This window comes from Vipera ursinii (genome assembly GCF_947247035.1).
Source record: "Vipera ursinii genome assembly, chromosome: 13".
Classification (NCBI taxonomy): domain Eukaryota; kingdom Metazoa; phylum Chordata; class Lepidosauria; order Squamata; family Viperidae; genus Vipera; species Vipera ursinii.
This window is the reverse complement of record NC_139526.1, coordinates 15,347,041-15,362,397: the sequence shown is the minus strand read 5'-3', so window position 1 is coordinate 15,362,397 and position 15,357 is coordinate 15,347,041. Positions and strand designations below refer to the sequence as shown.

Sequence of the window (15,357 nt, the reverse complement as noted above, 5' to 3'; positions counted from 1 at the left end):
AATGTTGGCCTCACACAACGTGGTGATCGCTGAACGTAATCCAAGAATCCTGCAAGTGGCTAAAATCGGCCGCATCTAAACAAAAGCCAAGCTTGTATTTCCATGCCTGCCTTAGTTCGATAAATTCAAATCAGTAGCAAGTCAGGAGGTAATTCTTGTTTATTTCACCTCTTGCTGGTTTTCTGGGAACATCCAGGCGAATGCTGGTACCACGTCCCTTCTCCTCTGAAGCAGAAGTTAAAGCAAGTCTCCGTGGGACGAACGGCTGTGCTGGCCGTGGATAAAAATGGTGAGGAGATAATCCGATACTCCTGGGTGTGTTCGTTTTTTTTTAATGGTGGTTTTGAGAAAAATCCTGGTTTCTTCGAGTTGCTTGTTAGTTGTGTAATTGCTCCATTGGAAAGGAACTGTAATTACGTTAGAAGATCACTGAACTTGTGTTTAGCAATTTAATTGTTAACCATTAATTCATCATTGTTCACAAGTTACAACGGCGCTGAAAAAAGTGATTTACGACTAATCCTCCTACTTACGACCATCACTGCATCCCCACAGTCCCGTAATCAAAATTCTGATGCTTTGTAATTGTGTGTGTATACACACACACACAGACGCGCACGTGATATTGTCAACTCCTTTTTGTCTTTTATAGGTAATTTGTGGTTTCGTGCTGGAATCACACCCAGTTACCCTCAAGGATCTAGTTGGGAACACATTTCGAACAACGTCCGCAAAGTTTCTGTCGGACCCTTGGATCAGGTGGGACCCTAACAGAAAAGGATCCCTTTTAAGCACTTAAAAGCCAAGTGTTTCTCAGCCTCTGCCATTTTTAAGATGAGTGGACTTCAACAGAATTGGGCCTAACGATTCCAGAGAAAATATTTTCCTCACAACTGAAGGGAATTAGCCCAAAGGTGCTTTTTCAAAAGGCGACTGGTCTTTCTTGGTATTTTCCCCTGAAGACATTTCGCTTCCCATCCAAGAAGTTTTTTTCCCGTTTTCTAGAACCTGGAGGAACTTCTAGGAAATGGGTGCCTTGTGATCAGTCGATCTACTGCCGTGGTAGATATTTTATGACTAGAAAAATACCCCTTCGGACTGCCATTTTGTGAGAGCACCTCAGCCATCTTTTCCCGGTTCAAAATTCCCCACTGGCCTCCCAGAGGTTGCCCATCTTTGACGTGGGCATTATATGTGAATGGAAGGTGGGGCTGTAATGTCTCTCCGGTTATATCTTTGTTTTTTAGATCTGGGTGATAGCTGACAAGGTCCAAGGGAGTCACAGTCTGAGCTGTGGAACTGTCTGCCATCGGACTGGAGTCCAGCCTCTGGAACCAAAGGGAGTCTCTTGGGACTATGGCATCGGGGTGAGCATCAGAAACGCCAACTGTTGGTGCTCTCCATAATCCAGAAAGGTCCATAAGAAGAAGATTGCAGGTCATAAGGACTTCTCCTCCCCTGGTGTAAATACCCACAGTGCTTTGCTACCACTCCCCAAAGAGTAAGATCCAGTGATTTTTTTCCAACACCTCTTTCTAAGCTATTCCCTCTCATTCCTAATTTTTCAGGGAGGATGGGAGCACATCACCATACGAGGAAACGCAACCGAAAGCGTCAAGATGGCAGCTCAGGATGATCCAAGCAGCTCTCCTCGTGACCTTAGTAGCTTAGAGGTTCACGGAAGCTACCAATCGCAAACAAGCGTTTTTGTAGATGGTGCCCAAGGTTTGGACAGAAACGCTGTCCAGTGTTGACTAAAGCTGCCACCTCCGGCTCATTCTGCGTGTCCTAGATCACGGAAACTACACGGAAGACTAGGCTGGTTTTTGAACACTCGCTTCAAGAGACCAAGTCAACTCCAAGCATGCGGTCTACCAACCCTTTCATCTTGCTTCCCTTCTGCGAGAGCAGCCAAAGTCAACCCAGTCCTCGTCGAAATGATGCTCCAACCTGTGTGTGTGTGTGTGTGTGTGTGTGTGTGTGTCTCCCAGGTACGTGGTTGTGACCATCTACCAGAATTCCCCAGTTCTTGATGAGCATTCTGGGAGCTAGATTCACCCCCGGTGAATCTACAAGATGGAGAAGATCAAACTTGGGAGACGGTTGAATGGAGAGTCTGCATGTCCCATCACCTCAGTGGGAGAACTGGATGTTTGTGTTTGTGTGTGTGTGTGTGTGTGAGAGAGAGAGAGAGAGAATTCTGCTTGTGTTGTTGTTTTAACCCCCTTAATTTATTGTGGTATTTCTTAGGCCTGGTGCAGTCTGATGTTCTCCAGTAGGCCTGGATCCATTCTCATCAACTAAGCCTTGGTTTATGCTGGCTAGTACAGGACCCAATATGTAGGCGAAGAGAGTCAACGAACCCTTTCTATTATAAGCCCCCATGTGGAGTATATTTGACCCCAATCCCAGCTTTCTTAGATGTTGTGGCACAGGCAGGTCCTGGTCTATAGTGAGCCAGCCTCCTGGCAGGGTGGACATGAATAAACTAAGCCAGTTAGTTAATTCTATAGCACTAAAAAGAGCAGTTTCTCCATCTCAGCAACTCAAAGATATATTCTTTCTTTCTTTTTCTTTCTTTCTTTCTTTTTCTTTTCTCTCTCTCTCTTTGTTTCTTTTTTTCTCCCTCCCTCCCTCCCTCTTTCTTTCTTTCTTTCTTTCTTCTTTCTTTCTTTCTTTCTTTCTTTCTTCTTTCTTTCTTTCTTTCTTTCTTTCTTTCTCTTTCTTCTTTCTTTCTCTTTCTTCCTCCCTCCCTCCCTTCTTTTTTTCTCCCTCCCTCTTTCTTTCTTTCTTTCTTTCTCTTTCTTCTTTCTTTCTTTCTTTCTTTCTCTTTCTTCCTCCCTCCCTCCCTCCCTTCTTTTTTTCTCCCTCCCTCTCTTTCTTTCTTTCTTTCTTTCTTTCTTTCTTTCTTTCTTTCTTTCTTCTTTCTTTTTCTTCTTTCTTTCTTTCTTTTTCTTTCTTTCTTTCTTTCTTTTTCTTCTTTCTTTCTTTCTTTCTTTCTTTCTTTCTCTTTCTTTCTTCCTCCCTCCCTCCCTTCTTTCTTTCTCTCTCTCTCTCTCTCTTTTCTTTCAAAGTGCATTAAAATAACTAAATGAAGACATCACTGCCTCCTTGCTGAGTCCTGTTGACCTTAATCAAAACAAAAGAGTTGTATTTCCTGGTGCTGCTTTTTCAGAGAAAGAGGCAGTAACGTCAGGGCACACTTGCAGAGACGTTTTGCATTGGAAATCCATATTTTTACATATCTTTCCCCTTTAGAGCTAGGTGTGTGCGTAGCTCTGACACCAAGTAAACGGAGGGAAAAATACAGAAGAGGGAAGCGCGTTAAGGGGGGGGGGGGAAATAGCTGTTCTGTTTTAAAAGCAGGATGGTTTCTTTTGCACTGGTGGCTGTTTTTTCAGAGGGATATTTTTGTATTTATTGTTGTGGGGGGCGGGGGAAAGGAAAAACTGTGGCACGGATGCATGAGTGGATCTTGAGACATGGACACCTCTTTATGAAATATTCACATTTTATTCAATAGCCAAACAAAAGTGGAACATATTTTGCCGAAGAATGTACATGTATACTTAAATAAAAATTCACCCACGCCAAGAATCGAAACACAATAAAATGTAGAAATGGCCCAGATGGGACAATAAAACCAGATGTAAACCGTGTACGTTTTATGATCATTCAAAGCTACAAGGGCACCGAAAAATGTGACTTATCGCCATTTTTCACACAGCCTCCCCCCAGGGTCCCATGATCAAAATTCAAACGTTTGGCCAATGACTCGTGTTTATGATAGTAAAATGGGGCCAAACTCGCTGTTTCATTTAGCAACAGACATCTTAAGCTCAGTTGCGGTCGTAAGTAGTGATAATAAAGTTGGACGGGATCTTGGAGGTCATCTAATCCAACCCCCTGCTCAGGCAGGAAACCCTAAATGGAATTTTCCTCCAATGGGATTTCCCCATGTATTTTACCTGGAAACATAGATAGAGCAGGCTAGAAAAGTCAGTGCCCTCCTAACCATACCCAAGAACTCCGAATTCGTTGGTGATGTCCATCTTGCTCTCCGCGTTCATGGTGATGTAACCCTAACCCTACCATTTCCGACAAATGGCTCTCCAGTCTCTTCGTAAAGACTCCCAGTGTTGGAGCATTCACCGCTTCTGGAGGCAGGTTGTTCCACCGGTTAATTGTTCTAACCGTCAGGACGTTTCCCCTTAGTTCCAGGTTGCTTCTTGATTAGTTTCCATCCGTTGCTTCTTGTCCTGCCTTCAGGTGCTCTGGAGAATAGCTTGACTGCCTCTTCTTTGGGGCAGCCCCTCAGATATTGGAACGGTGCTATCATGTCACCCCCTGGTCCTTCTCTTCATTAAACTAGACATCCCCAATTCCAGCAACCGTTCCTTGTATGTTTTAGCCTCCAGTCCCCTGATCATCTTTGTGGCTCTACTCTGCACTCTTTCTAGACTAGAGTCTCAACACCTTTTTTACATCGTGGTCGAATTTAGCCTGTAGTAAACGTGTGCCTCCCCATGAAGCACATGGCTATAAATCCTTCCGTCAAGGTTTCTAGACAAGAGTATTTCTCTCTGAGCTAAATTCCTCTCTATGAGAAGCTGCCAGCCAGGTTTAGTTGCCCCCCCTCCCCCAAATCCCTCCATTATCCCTAGTTTTGCAAATGAGCAATCCAGGCAGGGCAGAGACCCAAAACCATGGACCTGATTTTCAAGTAGAGTTTTGTGTTCACATGCTCTTCCTCTCTGCCAATTCTTCTCTGGCTGCTTCAATTCTAAGCTGGAAGAGAGAGGAGCAGATGTGCCGAAGAAGAGTCTGGAGGGAAGAGGGTGGGGTTCCCCCCCTCCAAGCAAAAAAAAAAACCAAAAACTGGCTTTTCTGCTCTGCCTATAAGTGTCTTCCTCAGAGATTAAGAGGAGCTGTGTTTGGGTTGGCACCAAGGTGGAAAGTGGATACTGTAATATCTTTACCTGCTTAATTTGTGCAAAGTGATTTCCGAGTGTTCCTGGGCTGGTACAGCAAGACTCTTTAACTGCTTAAAGGTCAAAAGTTTCAAGCTTGCTCATTGGTGGGGGGGGGGGTGTCTAAAGCTGGGAAGATAGGAATGAATAACAGAATAACTCAGTTGGAAGGGACCTGGGAGATCTTCTAGTCCAACCCCCTGGGAAGAAAGAAGAAGAAGAAGAAGAAGAAGAAGAAGAAGAAGAAGAAGAAGAAGAAGAAGAAGAAGAAGAAGAAGAAGAAGAAGAAGAAGAAGAAGAAGAAGAAGAAGAAGAAGAAGAAGAAGAGGAGGTTGGAAGGGACCTTGGAGGTCTTCTAGTCCAACCCCCTGCTCAGGCAGGAAACCCTATACTATTTCAGACAAATGGTTGTCCAGTCTCTTCTTAAAAACTTCCATTGTTGGAGCATTCACAACTTCTGGAGGCAGGTTGTTCCACTGGTTAATCGTTCTCCTGTCAGGAAATTTCTCCTTAGTTCCAGGATGCTTCTCTCTTTGGTTAGTTTCCATCCGTTGCTTCTTGTCCTGCCTTCAGGGGCTTTGGAGAATAGCTTGACTGCCTCTTCTTTGGGGCAGCCCCTGAGATATTGGAACACTGCTATCATGTCCCCCCCTGGTCCTTCTCTTCATTAAACTAGACAGACCCAATTCCAGCAACCGTTCCCTATATGTTTTAGCCTCCAGTCCCCCAATCATCTTTGTTGCTCTTCTCTGCACTCTTTCTAGAGTCTCAACATCTTTTTTACATCGTGGTGACCAAAACTGGATGTTTTCCAAGATCGGAAGAACCAGTGTTGGAAGCAGTAGAGGAACTGGGATCAGAATCTCCAGGTTAAATTCTGTGTCCAGCTTCCAACTTTGGACTGGAGAAGGTGACCCCATCTGAGAATTTACCCCAAGGAACATCTTAAGCATGTTCCTCAAGTCCCACAGAAAGCAACGGAGAGGGGGGTCTTCTAGAACAGGGGCCCCCAACCCCCGGGCCGTGGACCGGTACTGGGCTGTGGCATGCCAGCAACCAGTCCACACAAACAAGCAAAGCCCCATCTGTGGGATGCAGGCAGCACACAAAACCACGCACTCTCCGGTCCGTGAAAAAGCCTTTCTCCACAGAACCAGTCCTTGGTGCCCAAAAGGTTTGGGGACCTCTGTTCTAGAGATCAACTTGATTCCACCTCTCATGACTCCGAACAGCACAGAATTCAGCTCTGTCTTGAACCCCATCCAGCAGGATGTCGCAGTCCTATCCAGTGTGACATTTGCACTCAAAATGCCAGCCGAGAACAATCCATGTCTCTGTAGGTGTGTGAACTTAAAACAATGCCCTTTAGGAAGGGTGATCAAACTCTGGAGAACAGATCAAGTTCTCCGCAGCCACCTCGAAATCATCTTGTTCTCCATGAAGACGGCATTGTTTGTGTTTAATAAGTCTTATCCTGTTCTTCCTAAGTGATGCAGAAGATTCGACTTTGATCAAGGGCACTTTTGCCAAAGCGGTAAACAACGGTGACCTTTCCCAACAATTCTCTGTGCACCTTTTCCAGGGCTTTGTTCTCTTGCAACGGGGACATTTTGAATGTCACCAAAGGCGAAACAGGGAGGGCACACAGCCGCTCCCGGCTGTTGAAAAGATCGCCTGACTTGCTGTGTGACTGTCATGTCTGGATGAATTGTTCTGACTTGCAGCTTGCTCCCAAACGTAATAGTTCTGCACTATATATGGGCACCAGCTCTTTACTTAAATATATGTTCCTGGGTGCCCTACACCCCCCCACACACACACACTATTGAATGGGATTAAAGAATCAGTGGCATAATGTTGAGTGTTAGAAGACACCCATCCATCCATTGTAGAAGTCTTTTTTTTCCCTCCCACTTCAGCTAACATGGAGATGCTTTTTCTTTCAGAACTCGGTGTTCATCAACCATAGCAACTTCAAAAACATGTGGACCTCAGCTCGCAGAATTCCCCATCCATCACTGGTTGGAAAATTCTGGGAGTTGAGGTCCACACATCGTAAAGTTGCCAGGGTTGAGAAACTCTGGTTGAACTCTGCTGCATATAGATTGACACTTCAGGTTGCAGATGACCCCATAGGAACTGCTGAAGGAGGACACTGTTGTCCAGCCTGCCACTTCCGCTATGAAGTAATGGAATAGTAAGCAAAACGTATCTAATCTCCAGCTAGGCTGGGAAGATTTCATTACTTCCTTACAAGTAGGGATCTTCAAGTGGAGAAGTGTGAATTCTTGCAAGACCTATCCAGGGTTGTTTGAGGGTTGTCACTTGATGTTCTTGCAGGAAAAGAGACCACCTGGGGGATTCCAATTTTTACACTAAACTAGTATCAACTCTGAAAGTCAATTGGTGTATTGATTAAAGGCCCTGGAGATGGTGAGTTCGAGTCCTGCCTTAGGCATGAAGCCAGACTTTGGGCCAGCCGTTCTTATTTTATATCTTATGTATTTTTTATATGTCTGCCCTGTTCACCGCCCTGAGTCCTTCGGGAGAAGGGCGGTATATAAATAAAAATATTATTATTATTATTATTATTAATCGGGGGGGGGAATCATAATTGTTTAATGCCGGATGAAGATTTTAAATGGAAGGAATATTAAGGAATTGATCACTAGTTTTAAGAATGACTTTTCTTGTCTCCCTTTTTAACCCTGCATATCCCCGGTTCATAATTACTGTAAATTAGTTAGAAATATATGCTTTATGGAAATTAGAGAAAAACGAAACCGACGCCAACAGGAATTTGAATCGAAAGCTCACCCAGAAATGTTCCTGTCCATTAGCAGAAAAGGAAGAATAGAAAGAAGGGGAGGGGGGAAAAACCCAGCCTGTTTTATTAATAACGGCGTTCATTCTTTTATTGTATTCCTCAATGTTTGCTGTTTCTTCCGGACAGAATTTCCCATCAATTCAAAATAAACTTCTCGGTCACTCCTTCTTTGAGTCAAAACACCTCTCCGTTCACCCAATCAATTACCATTTGCTTTCTAGTCCAAAAGCCTGTGAAAAATACATTGCTGTTGGTTGCTGTTAAAGATTATTTACAGTTGATACTAAGACAGGATACCAACATTTCAGATCTCCAGCATGTTGGCTCAAGGATCACCAAAGCTTTGGATGGTTAAAACCAAACCTAATATTTGGGGGAGGAAAGAATATAGGGCATAGCTGGCTGGAGAATTCTGGGAATTGAAGTCCACACCCTCAATTTGCCAAGGTTGAGAAACAATGGTTTAGAACATGGCTTATTGAGACGCACAAGCCAAATTTCCCTCCTTTTACAGTGGCTGATAATCTTACATACAGTAGTTTGGCCGTGGGGCAACGCTGACAGGGGAAGCTGAGAGTTATAGTCCAGCTTAGTGGTGGGGTTCAGATATGTGAACAACCGGTTCTCTCTGTGGATGCCGCTTCCAAAAGTCCATTCTGGGCCTGGGCAACAAAAAAATTAGCTACTGGTTCTGCCAAAGTGGTGCGAACCGGCTGAACCCCACCACGGGACGGTGCTCATCTCCATTTCAAGGCCATTGAGCCAGCACTGTCCGAAGACATTTCTGCGGTCTTGTGGCCAGCATGATGTCACAGAGCGCTATTACCTTCCCACCGAAGTGGTACCTATTTATCTACTCGCATTTGCATGCTTTCAAACTGCTAGGTGGGCAGGAGTTGAAGCGAGAGCACGAGCTCATGCCATCAAACATACCTAAGGATGCTTGGATATTATTCAGTGGAGAATTTCTCACATGCGTGGCTTTCTATTTTGCTTCTCTAACTTAATAATAATAATAAAGCCAGAGAGCTCCAGAGGACTTCCAGAAAGGGATCAAGGATGCTGCAGTCATCCAGTCTCTATGAGCAGCTTGGAGAAAACATCTGTTCAGAACATCAGTCCCAGAATACAGAAATCAAGATGGAAATACTCTTGGCTACTGAATTCACTGGTTGAAAATCTACATCTGCATTCAGCACGCACAACACAGACAAATTACAGCTAAAGACAAGGCTATCTGTGGATTTTAAAATATCAAAACACGAAATATAGGCTACGTAGATCAAAACTCTTAAAAAAAACAATTCCTGGGATTTGATCCTGAAACTCCTATTTCTATTGGAATAAAAACAAAAAAAAATCATTTTCTCCTGATCCCAAAGGAGACTATGGTGTTAAAGCCCCTTTTATGCACAATGCCTGCCCCCCCCCAGGTTAGATGATTTATCATGCTGATTTATCAATTAAAAACACACATCCAACGTTCATACAAATTCTAACAACTAAACGTGAGTTCATCTAGTTTGAAGCTTAAAGTCAGAAATGTAGGGTCTATTCTCCAGATGTTCAGGAGCTAACACTAACATCCCTCGCCATGGGACACAAGGGCTACAACTAATAGGAACTTGAACTTGAACACGTCTGGAGAACTAACAGCTTGCAGCATTTACATTCATTCTAGGAATCTTTTCTTTGGTTTTTCTTTTTTTAAGAAATTACAACATTCTTACTTTTTAAGAAACTAAACTATTAAAACAAAAAAAAAGTTTAATTCCAGATGGATTTTAACAGAATGTCAGAGTTGGAAGGGACTTTGGAGGTCTTCTAGACCCTCTCCAACCTATCCAGGGGTAGGCAACCTTGGCTCTTTTATGACTCGTGGACTTCAACTCTCAGAATTCCTGAGCCAGCTATGCTGAGGGGAAAGGGAGAGGTTTCCAAGCTGAGCCAGGCCGGCTCAGGAATTCTGGGAGTTGAAGTCCATGAGTCATGAGGGGGGCAAAGTTTCCTCATGCTGGCTCAGGAATTCTGGGAGTTGAAGTCTACAAGTCATGAAGGGGCCAAGGTTTCCCCCATGCTGGCTCAGGAATTCTGGGAGTTGAATTCCACAAGTCATGAAGGGGCCATAGTTCCTTCATGTTGGCTGAGGAATTCTGGGAGTTGAAGTCCACAAGTCATAAAAGAGCCAAGGTTGCCTACCCCTGCTATACTTACGAAGGAAGGCGAATAGACATGTCTCAGGATAATGTTGCAGGATCCAATATGGGTTGGTCACCAGGACGAGGGGTTTAGCCTTCCAAGCTTTTGGACTCGTGGTGGAGAACTTCCCTCTAGCAGAGTGTGTGCTTTGCATGTAGTGCCACACAGAGAACAGCCTAAGGCACACACACACACACACTGCTGGAGGGAAGTTCCCTGAAGATGGGGTCAAGTGTCAATCCGAAAGCTCAGCAGATAAAACCATTGGTCCCAGTGACCGATCCAGATTGGATCCTGCAACCCTATACTTATGAAGGTAAGATGGGTTCGTGCTCAGGTCCTCTCATAAATCGGAGGTTCAAAACTGGGCTCCCCTTTTGCAAAACTATGGAGAAAAGTCACGCCCATCCAATGGACGGTTGGATGCCTTCCTGAGCCCTGGAAGACAACTTTAGCTGCCTTGTCTGAAGCTATGAATCTGGGTGGAGTACTTCTGAAGCTGCTCCTTGGGTTCATCTCCTTCTTCACACTGCTGTTGATAGTGTTCATAGAGCTTGGACTTGCCTTCAGAGCCCGTGCCTTCAACCACTGGGTGGTGCCCATTGGACATCCTGAGAATGGTGGAGGTGAGGGACTTAATGTAGTTCTTGGCCAAGGTGAGGGTCTCAATTTTGGAGAGCTTGTTCTCTGCTCTGACATGGGGGATGACCTCTCTCAACGCTTGAAAGGCATTGTTGAGTTTGTGCATGCGTTGGCGCTCGCGTTCGTTGCTCTCCAGCCTCCGCAAGCGCCGATCTTTGCTACTCCAAGGGAGTTTGGGGGTCACCTTTGGGCTTTCTTTGTTCCTCTTTTCCTTGCGCCATGAACACCTCAGAAGATCCTCTTTGCTCTGGGTAGATTCTTGGCCTAAAGCATCTTCACTGATGGCGTTCCGACGCTTGGTTCCTTTGCTCTTGACCTTCATGGTGCGTTGCAACCAAAGATGTAGGAACTAGACTTTCATCTCCTCGCAGAAGAAATGCCCAACATTGATCCAGAAGACATCAACTTTGAGGGTTTATCTAGTTACATCTTCATCAGCTGCCCACTTAACTGGATCTTGTTCTAGACATGCCAGAACCCATGGAAGTCGGGGAATCCTGTGTATAATAATAATAATAATAATAATAATAATAATAATAATAATAATAATAATAATAATATTTTAAAAGACTAGATTACTTCTGAGAGATTTATTTGATGAAAAATTCTCTAGAGGGGAAAGAAATGATACCTACTTAGAACATTTCCCGTTCTCAAGCTATATTTTGATTTTTCAAGGAATTTCTTGCCTGGGAGTGTTTTATGCTAGCGTCTTGTCTTCTTATGTTTAAAGGCAGGTATTCACCCAACTGTCTCATTTAACTACATATTTCCATTTATTCTTAAGGTAAAGGTAAAGGTTCCCCCGCACATGCGTGCTAGTCGTTTCCGACTCTAGGGGCCGGTGCTCATCTCCGTTTCCAAGCCGAAGAGCCAGCGCTTGTCCGAGGACGTCTCCGTGGTCATGTGGCCGGCATGACTAGACGCCAAAGGCGCACGGATCGCTGTTCCCTTCCCACCGTAGCGGTCCCTATTTTTCTACTCGCATTTTTACGTGCTTTCGAACTGCTAGGTTGGCAGTTCTTATTCTTAGGGGGCCCTTATAGAGACATGTGAAAACCTCCACATCAAACCCACTTCTCTCGCATATTAAAATCACACAGAAGGATCAGCTTCTGGGATGTTTTTAACTGCGACAGACGTTCTACGGAAGGTCTACCAGGGTATTTCCCAACCTTGGAGATTTTTAAGATGTCTGGACTTCAACTCCCAGAATTCCACAGCCAGCAAGTTGCCAACGCTGAGAAAGACTGATTTACAGTAATTCTATCCAAAGCTTCTTGGCATTCAAATAAGAACGAAAACATAATGTTTACCAAGAAGAAAGGGAGGGGGTGGTTGGTTGGTTGGTTGATTTATACCCTTCCAGAGTTTTGGGTGCTCCATCATGGTAGGTTTCAAAAATAAGCTGGACAATCATTTGATTGGGATGGTGTAAAGTCTCCTGCCTTGAGCAGAGGATTGGACTAGAAGACCTCAAAGGGGCATTCTATGTTTTATCTTTTGCAGCCAAAATTTCAATGTTATTTCTAAATGGACATGCACACAACACAGCATAGGAGAGAAAGAAGCATTTCCAGGACAAAAAAAAGTCTGCATGCTCCCTTTTTTTTTACGACTGTGTAGTCCCTAGTAATAATAATTATCTGCTGCGAACTCCACATAGGCATCAGGAAGGGCATCCAGCCAGTAAATGCTCAGTTCCATCCAGTCACCCCCAGAAATCGTGGGTGCTACATCACTGGAGATTTTTAAGAGGCGACTGGACATTCACCTGTTTGAGACAGTGTAGGTTCTCCTGCTTGAGCAGGGGGCTGGACTGGAAGACCTCCAAGGTCCCTTCCAGCTTCTATTCTATTCTATTTTATAATTCTATTCTATTCTATTCTATTCTATTCTATTCTATTCTATTCTGTATTTCTGTTCTGTTCTGTTCTATTCTATTCACCCCGACTCTACCCTGAATTAAGGGATTACACGGTCCTAAAAATGCAATCCCTAGTAATGTAATGTAATGTAATGTAATGTAATGTAATGTAATGTAATATAATAAACATAACATTGTGTGTGTGTGTGTGTGTGTGTGTGTGTGTGTGTGTGTAAACTTTTTGGATTGCTAACAAAGAATTAAAGGGCGACTGATATGGCCATTTCAAAACAACTGCCTAATGTGCAATCGGCCCAGGTTCGAATCTCAGAAGGGTATGGCTGACTGATGAGAACAAATGAGTTTGAAATGGCCATATCAGTCTCCCTTTAATTCTTCGTTAGCAATCCAAAAAAATTTACACAAATAATGATTTGTCACAGTTGTGACTACAGCTTGTGGATGGCTTTAGGTTAGGCTGATACAGGCAATAAGGTTTGGCCCGTATTTGGGCCTAGCAAGGTATTCTAAAATACTTAACAAATAATTTACATACATACATACATACATCATGCATACGTGTGTATATATATACATATATATATATATATATATATATATATATATATATATATATATATATATATATATATATATATATATATATATATATATATATGTTTCAAATGTTAACTCTTTAGATTACCTTGCTAGGCCCCAAACATGGGGCAAATCTTTATTTCCTGTTTTCAGCCTATCTTGAAGGCTATCGAACAGGCAGTAGTCACACCGGACAATTCCTATATTTGTGTAAATTACTAATTAAATTCCCTTTAATTCTTTGTTAGTAATTTACACACACACATATATATATATATATATATATATATATATATATATATATATATATATATATATATATATACACACACACACACACACACACACACACACATATATATACATAGACACACATACATATACATACATACATACATACACACACACACACACATACACACGCACACAATTGTTTTTACTCTCCTGGGCATTGGGGCCAAGTAACCCTTTAAAGAGAATTCCCTCCCTGGTTTGACTCTGTGGCAAAGAAATGCCACTAAGCTTATTATTCCCAAATGAACAGAGGACGTTTTTGTGGCCTGCTGGACATACCTTTAAAAACGTTTGTTGCTCTCGAAGGGCAAAATAGCTGGATACATAACCTTATCTGGGTATTTGCTAAGGCAGCCAAACTTGCAAATGATTGGACAGCATTCAAAGATGAACGCAAAAGGGTCTTGCAGAACTGGGGAAATTTCCCAGGTAAGAAGCACCCAGGATTAAATCTCGGATGAAAGAAGTTGAATGAAACACATTCAGTAAATCCACAGCCCACTGGTGCTCAAACACCCCCCCCACACACACACACACACATAACCCAGCCGAGAGTTAAGACAAAGCAATGCACAATGTACAATCCAGAACAATCTAATCGCTTGTCCTTGCAACAAAGGTTAATCGAGTGTTCACATCCAAAAGAGAAAGGGGGAAGGGGGGGGAGGGAAAAGAAGGGAAGGGAATTCGAAGTGGACAGCTACATTTTGATGAGCCAATGGGCAGAGAGGCATCAAATTAAGTCAGCCTTATTTTATTTTATTTTATTTTCCATTTTCAGCTCACTGCCAGGGCAAAATGTATTCCGTTCAACGAAAGAGGTCTCCTAAGGATCTAATACATGGGCCCAGCCATTGCAATAAACCACAATTCTTAGCTTGCACACCCATGGGGGGTTGCCAACCTAGGTCCGTGCCCAAGTAGGCGAACTGGTGTTTGAATAACTCTTCTGCTGGTTCATACTGGGGTGACTTTCTCGTTTATGACTAAAAGTCTCGATATTCCTTTTTTTTTTTTTGGAGAAAGAGGTTGAGTCATCAGTCCCTTGATGTGCTTTCCCTGTATTCATTTGAAACCCAGCAAAAGTTTAATGAAAAGAAAGATAGCAGCGTTCCAAGATCTCAAGGGGCTGCCCCAAAGAAGAAGGAGTCAAGCTCTTCTCCAAAGCGCCCGAAGGCAGGACCAGAAGCAACGGATGGAAACTAATCAAGGAGAGAAGCCACCTGGAACTAAGGAGGAATTTCCCGACAGGACAATTAAATCAGTGGAACAACTAGAAGTTGCAGGGGCTCCAACGGTGGAGGTCTTTCAGCAAGAGACTGGAAAACTACTTGCCTGAATTGGTATAGGGTTTTCCTGCCTGAGCAGGGGGTTGGACTAGATGACCTCCAAGGTCCCTTCCAACTCTTGTCGTTCGGTTAAGCTGACCGTGCAAAGAAGCCGTCCCCGTTTAAGGGAGAGGATTTTTAAAGGCAGACATTTCAAGACAGACTAGTAGAAGTGTGTTTTTGTAGGCCACTCTGCAAAGAGCTGTTGATTTGAGAACCCCCTTCTTTCATTCCCAAATATTTGCCCAGGGTGGCACTGAATGAAAAGAGGCCAGAAAAGATTAGATTCCTACCTGAAGCAGATGCCGACAGCATCCTTAACCATTCCCGTCTGGCCCGGATCCTAAAGACAGAAGACCCGGCCTCAGATGGAGAAGGGGACCATCGCCCAGGAAGGAGGCCGACTGCCCATCCCAATCTGCTGCAGACTGCTCACCTGGGCTAGGACACGTCACTTTTAATGCTCTAACAGGTAAGGAGGAGGAGTCTGGCATGGCCCAGTCTATTGCAAAGAAGCCAAGAATGGCAAGATTAGGAGCAGAATTATTCTCCCCAGGTGGCTGCAGCTCAAACTTGGATCCTAGGGCCGAGGCTGGGAACTTGGGAAAAGCTGGGGTGCCGACGCTGAGA

General features: G+C 43.7%; 2 protein-coding genes across 4 annotated transcripts in view; one reads left to right on the top strand and one right to left on the bottom strand.

Moving 5' to 3' along the window:
* The window catches only part of TECPR1 (tectonin beta-propeller repeat containing 1), a 29,781-nt gene extending 26,981 nt beyond the window's left edge, over positions 1-2,800 (top strand). For both annotated transcript variants that reach the window (XM_083372746.1, XM_083372745.1), the window contains 4 exons: positions 197-289; positions 653-759; positions 1,248-1,367; positions 1,569-2,800. In XM_083372746.1, coding sequence (XP_083228872.1) covers positions 197-289; positions 653-759; positions 1,248-1,367; positions 1,569-1,754 — 506 coding nt within the window. In that variant the 3' untranslated portion in view covers positions 1,755-2,800. The remainder of the gene's footprint in view (positions 1-196; positions 290-652; positions 760-1,247; positions 1,368-1,568) is intronic.
* A 4,943-nt stretch (positions 2,801-7,743) lies between these two features.
* Positions 7,744-15,230, bottom strand: BHLHA15 (basic helix-loop-helix family member a15). Of its 2 annotated transcripts, XM_083372878.1 has the most exons (3): positions 15,021-15,230; positions 10,561-11,135; positions 7,744-8,027 (listed from the first exon to the last, which is right to left on the bottom strand). In XM_083372878.1, the coding sequence occupies exons 2-3, from the start codon at positions 10,958-10,960 to the stop codon at positions 7,972-7,974; spliced, it is 456 nt and encodes a 151-aa protein (XP_083229004.1). In that variant the 5' UTR covers positions 10,961-11,135; positions 15,021-15,230; the 3' UTR covers positions 7,744-7,971. The 2 variants fall into 2 exon arrangements, with proteins under 2 accessions (XP_083229004.1, XP_083229003.1); XM_083372877.1 differs by lacking the exon at positions 7,744-8,027 and having other exon boundaries at positions 8,727-11,135; positions 15,021-15,229.
* Positions 15,231-15,357: the final 127 nt, after the last annotated feature.

Bases quoted from the DNA above. Each gene is read 5' to 3' on its own strand.
- BHLHA15 (XM_083372877.1), bottom strand. From the start codon at position 10,960: ATGAAGGTCAAGAGCAAAGGAACCAAGCGTCGGAACGCCATCAGTGAA.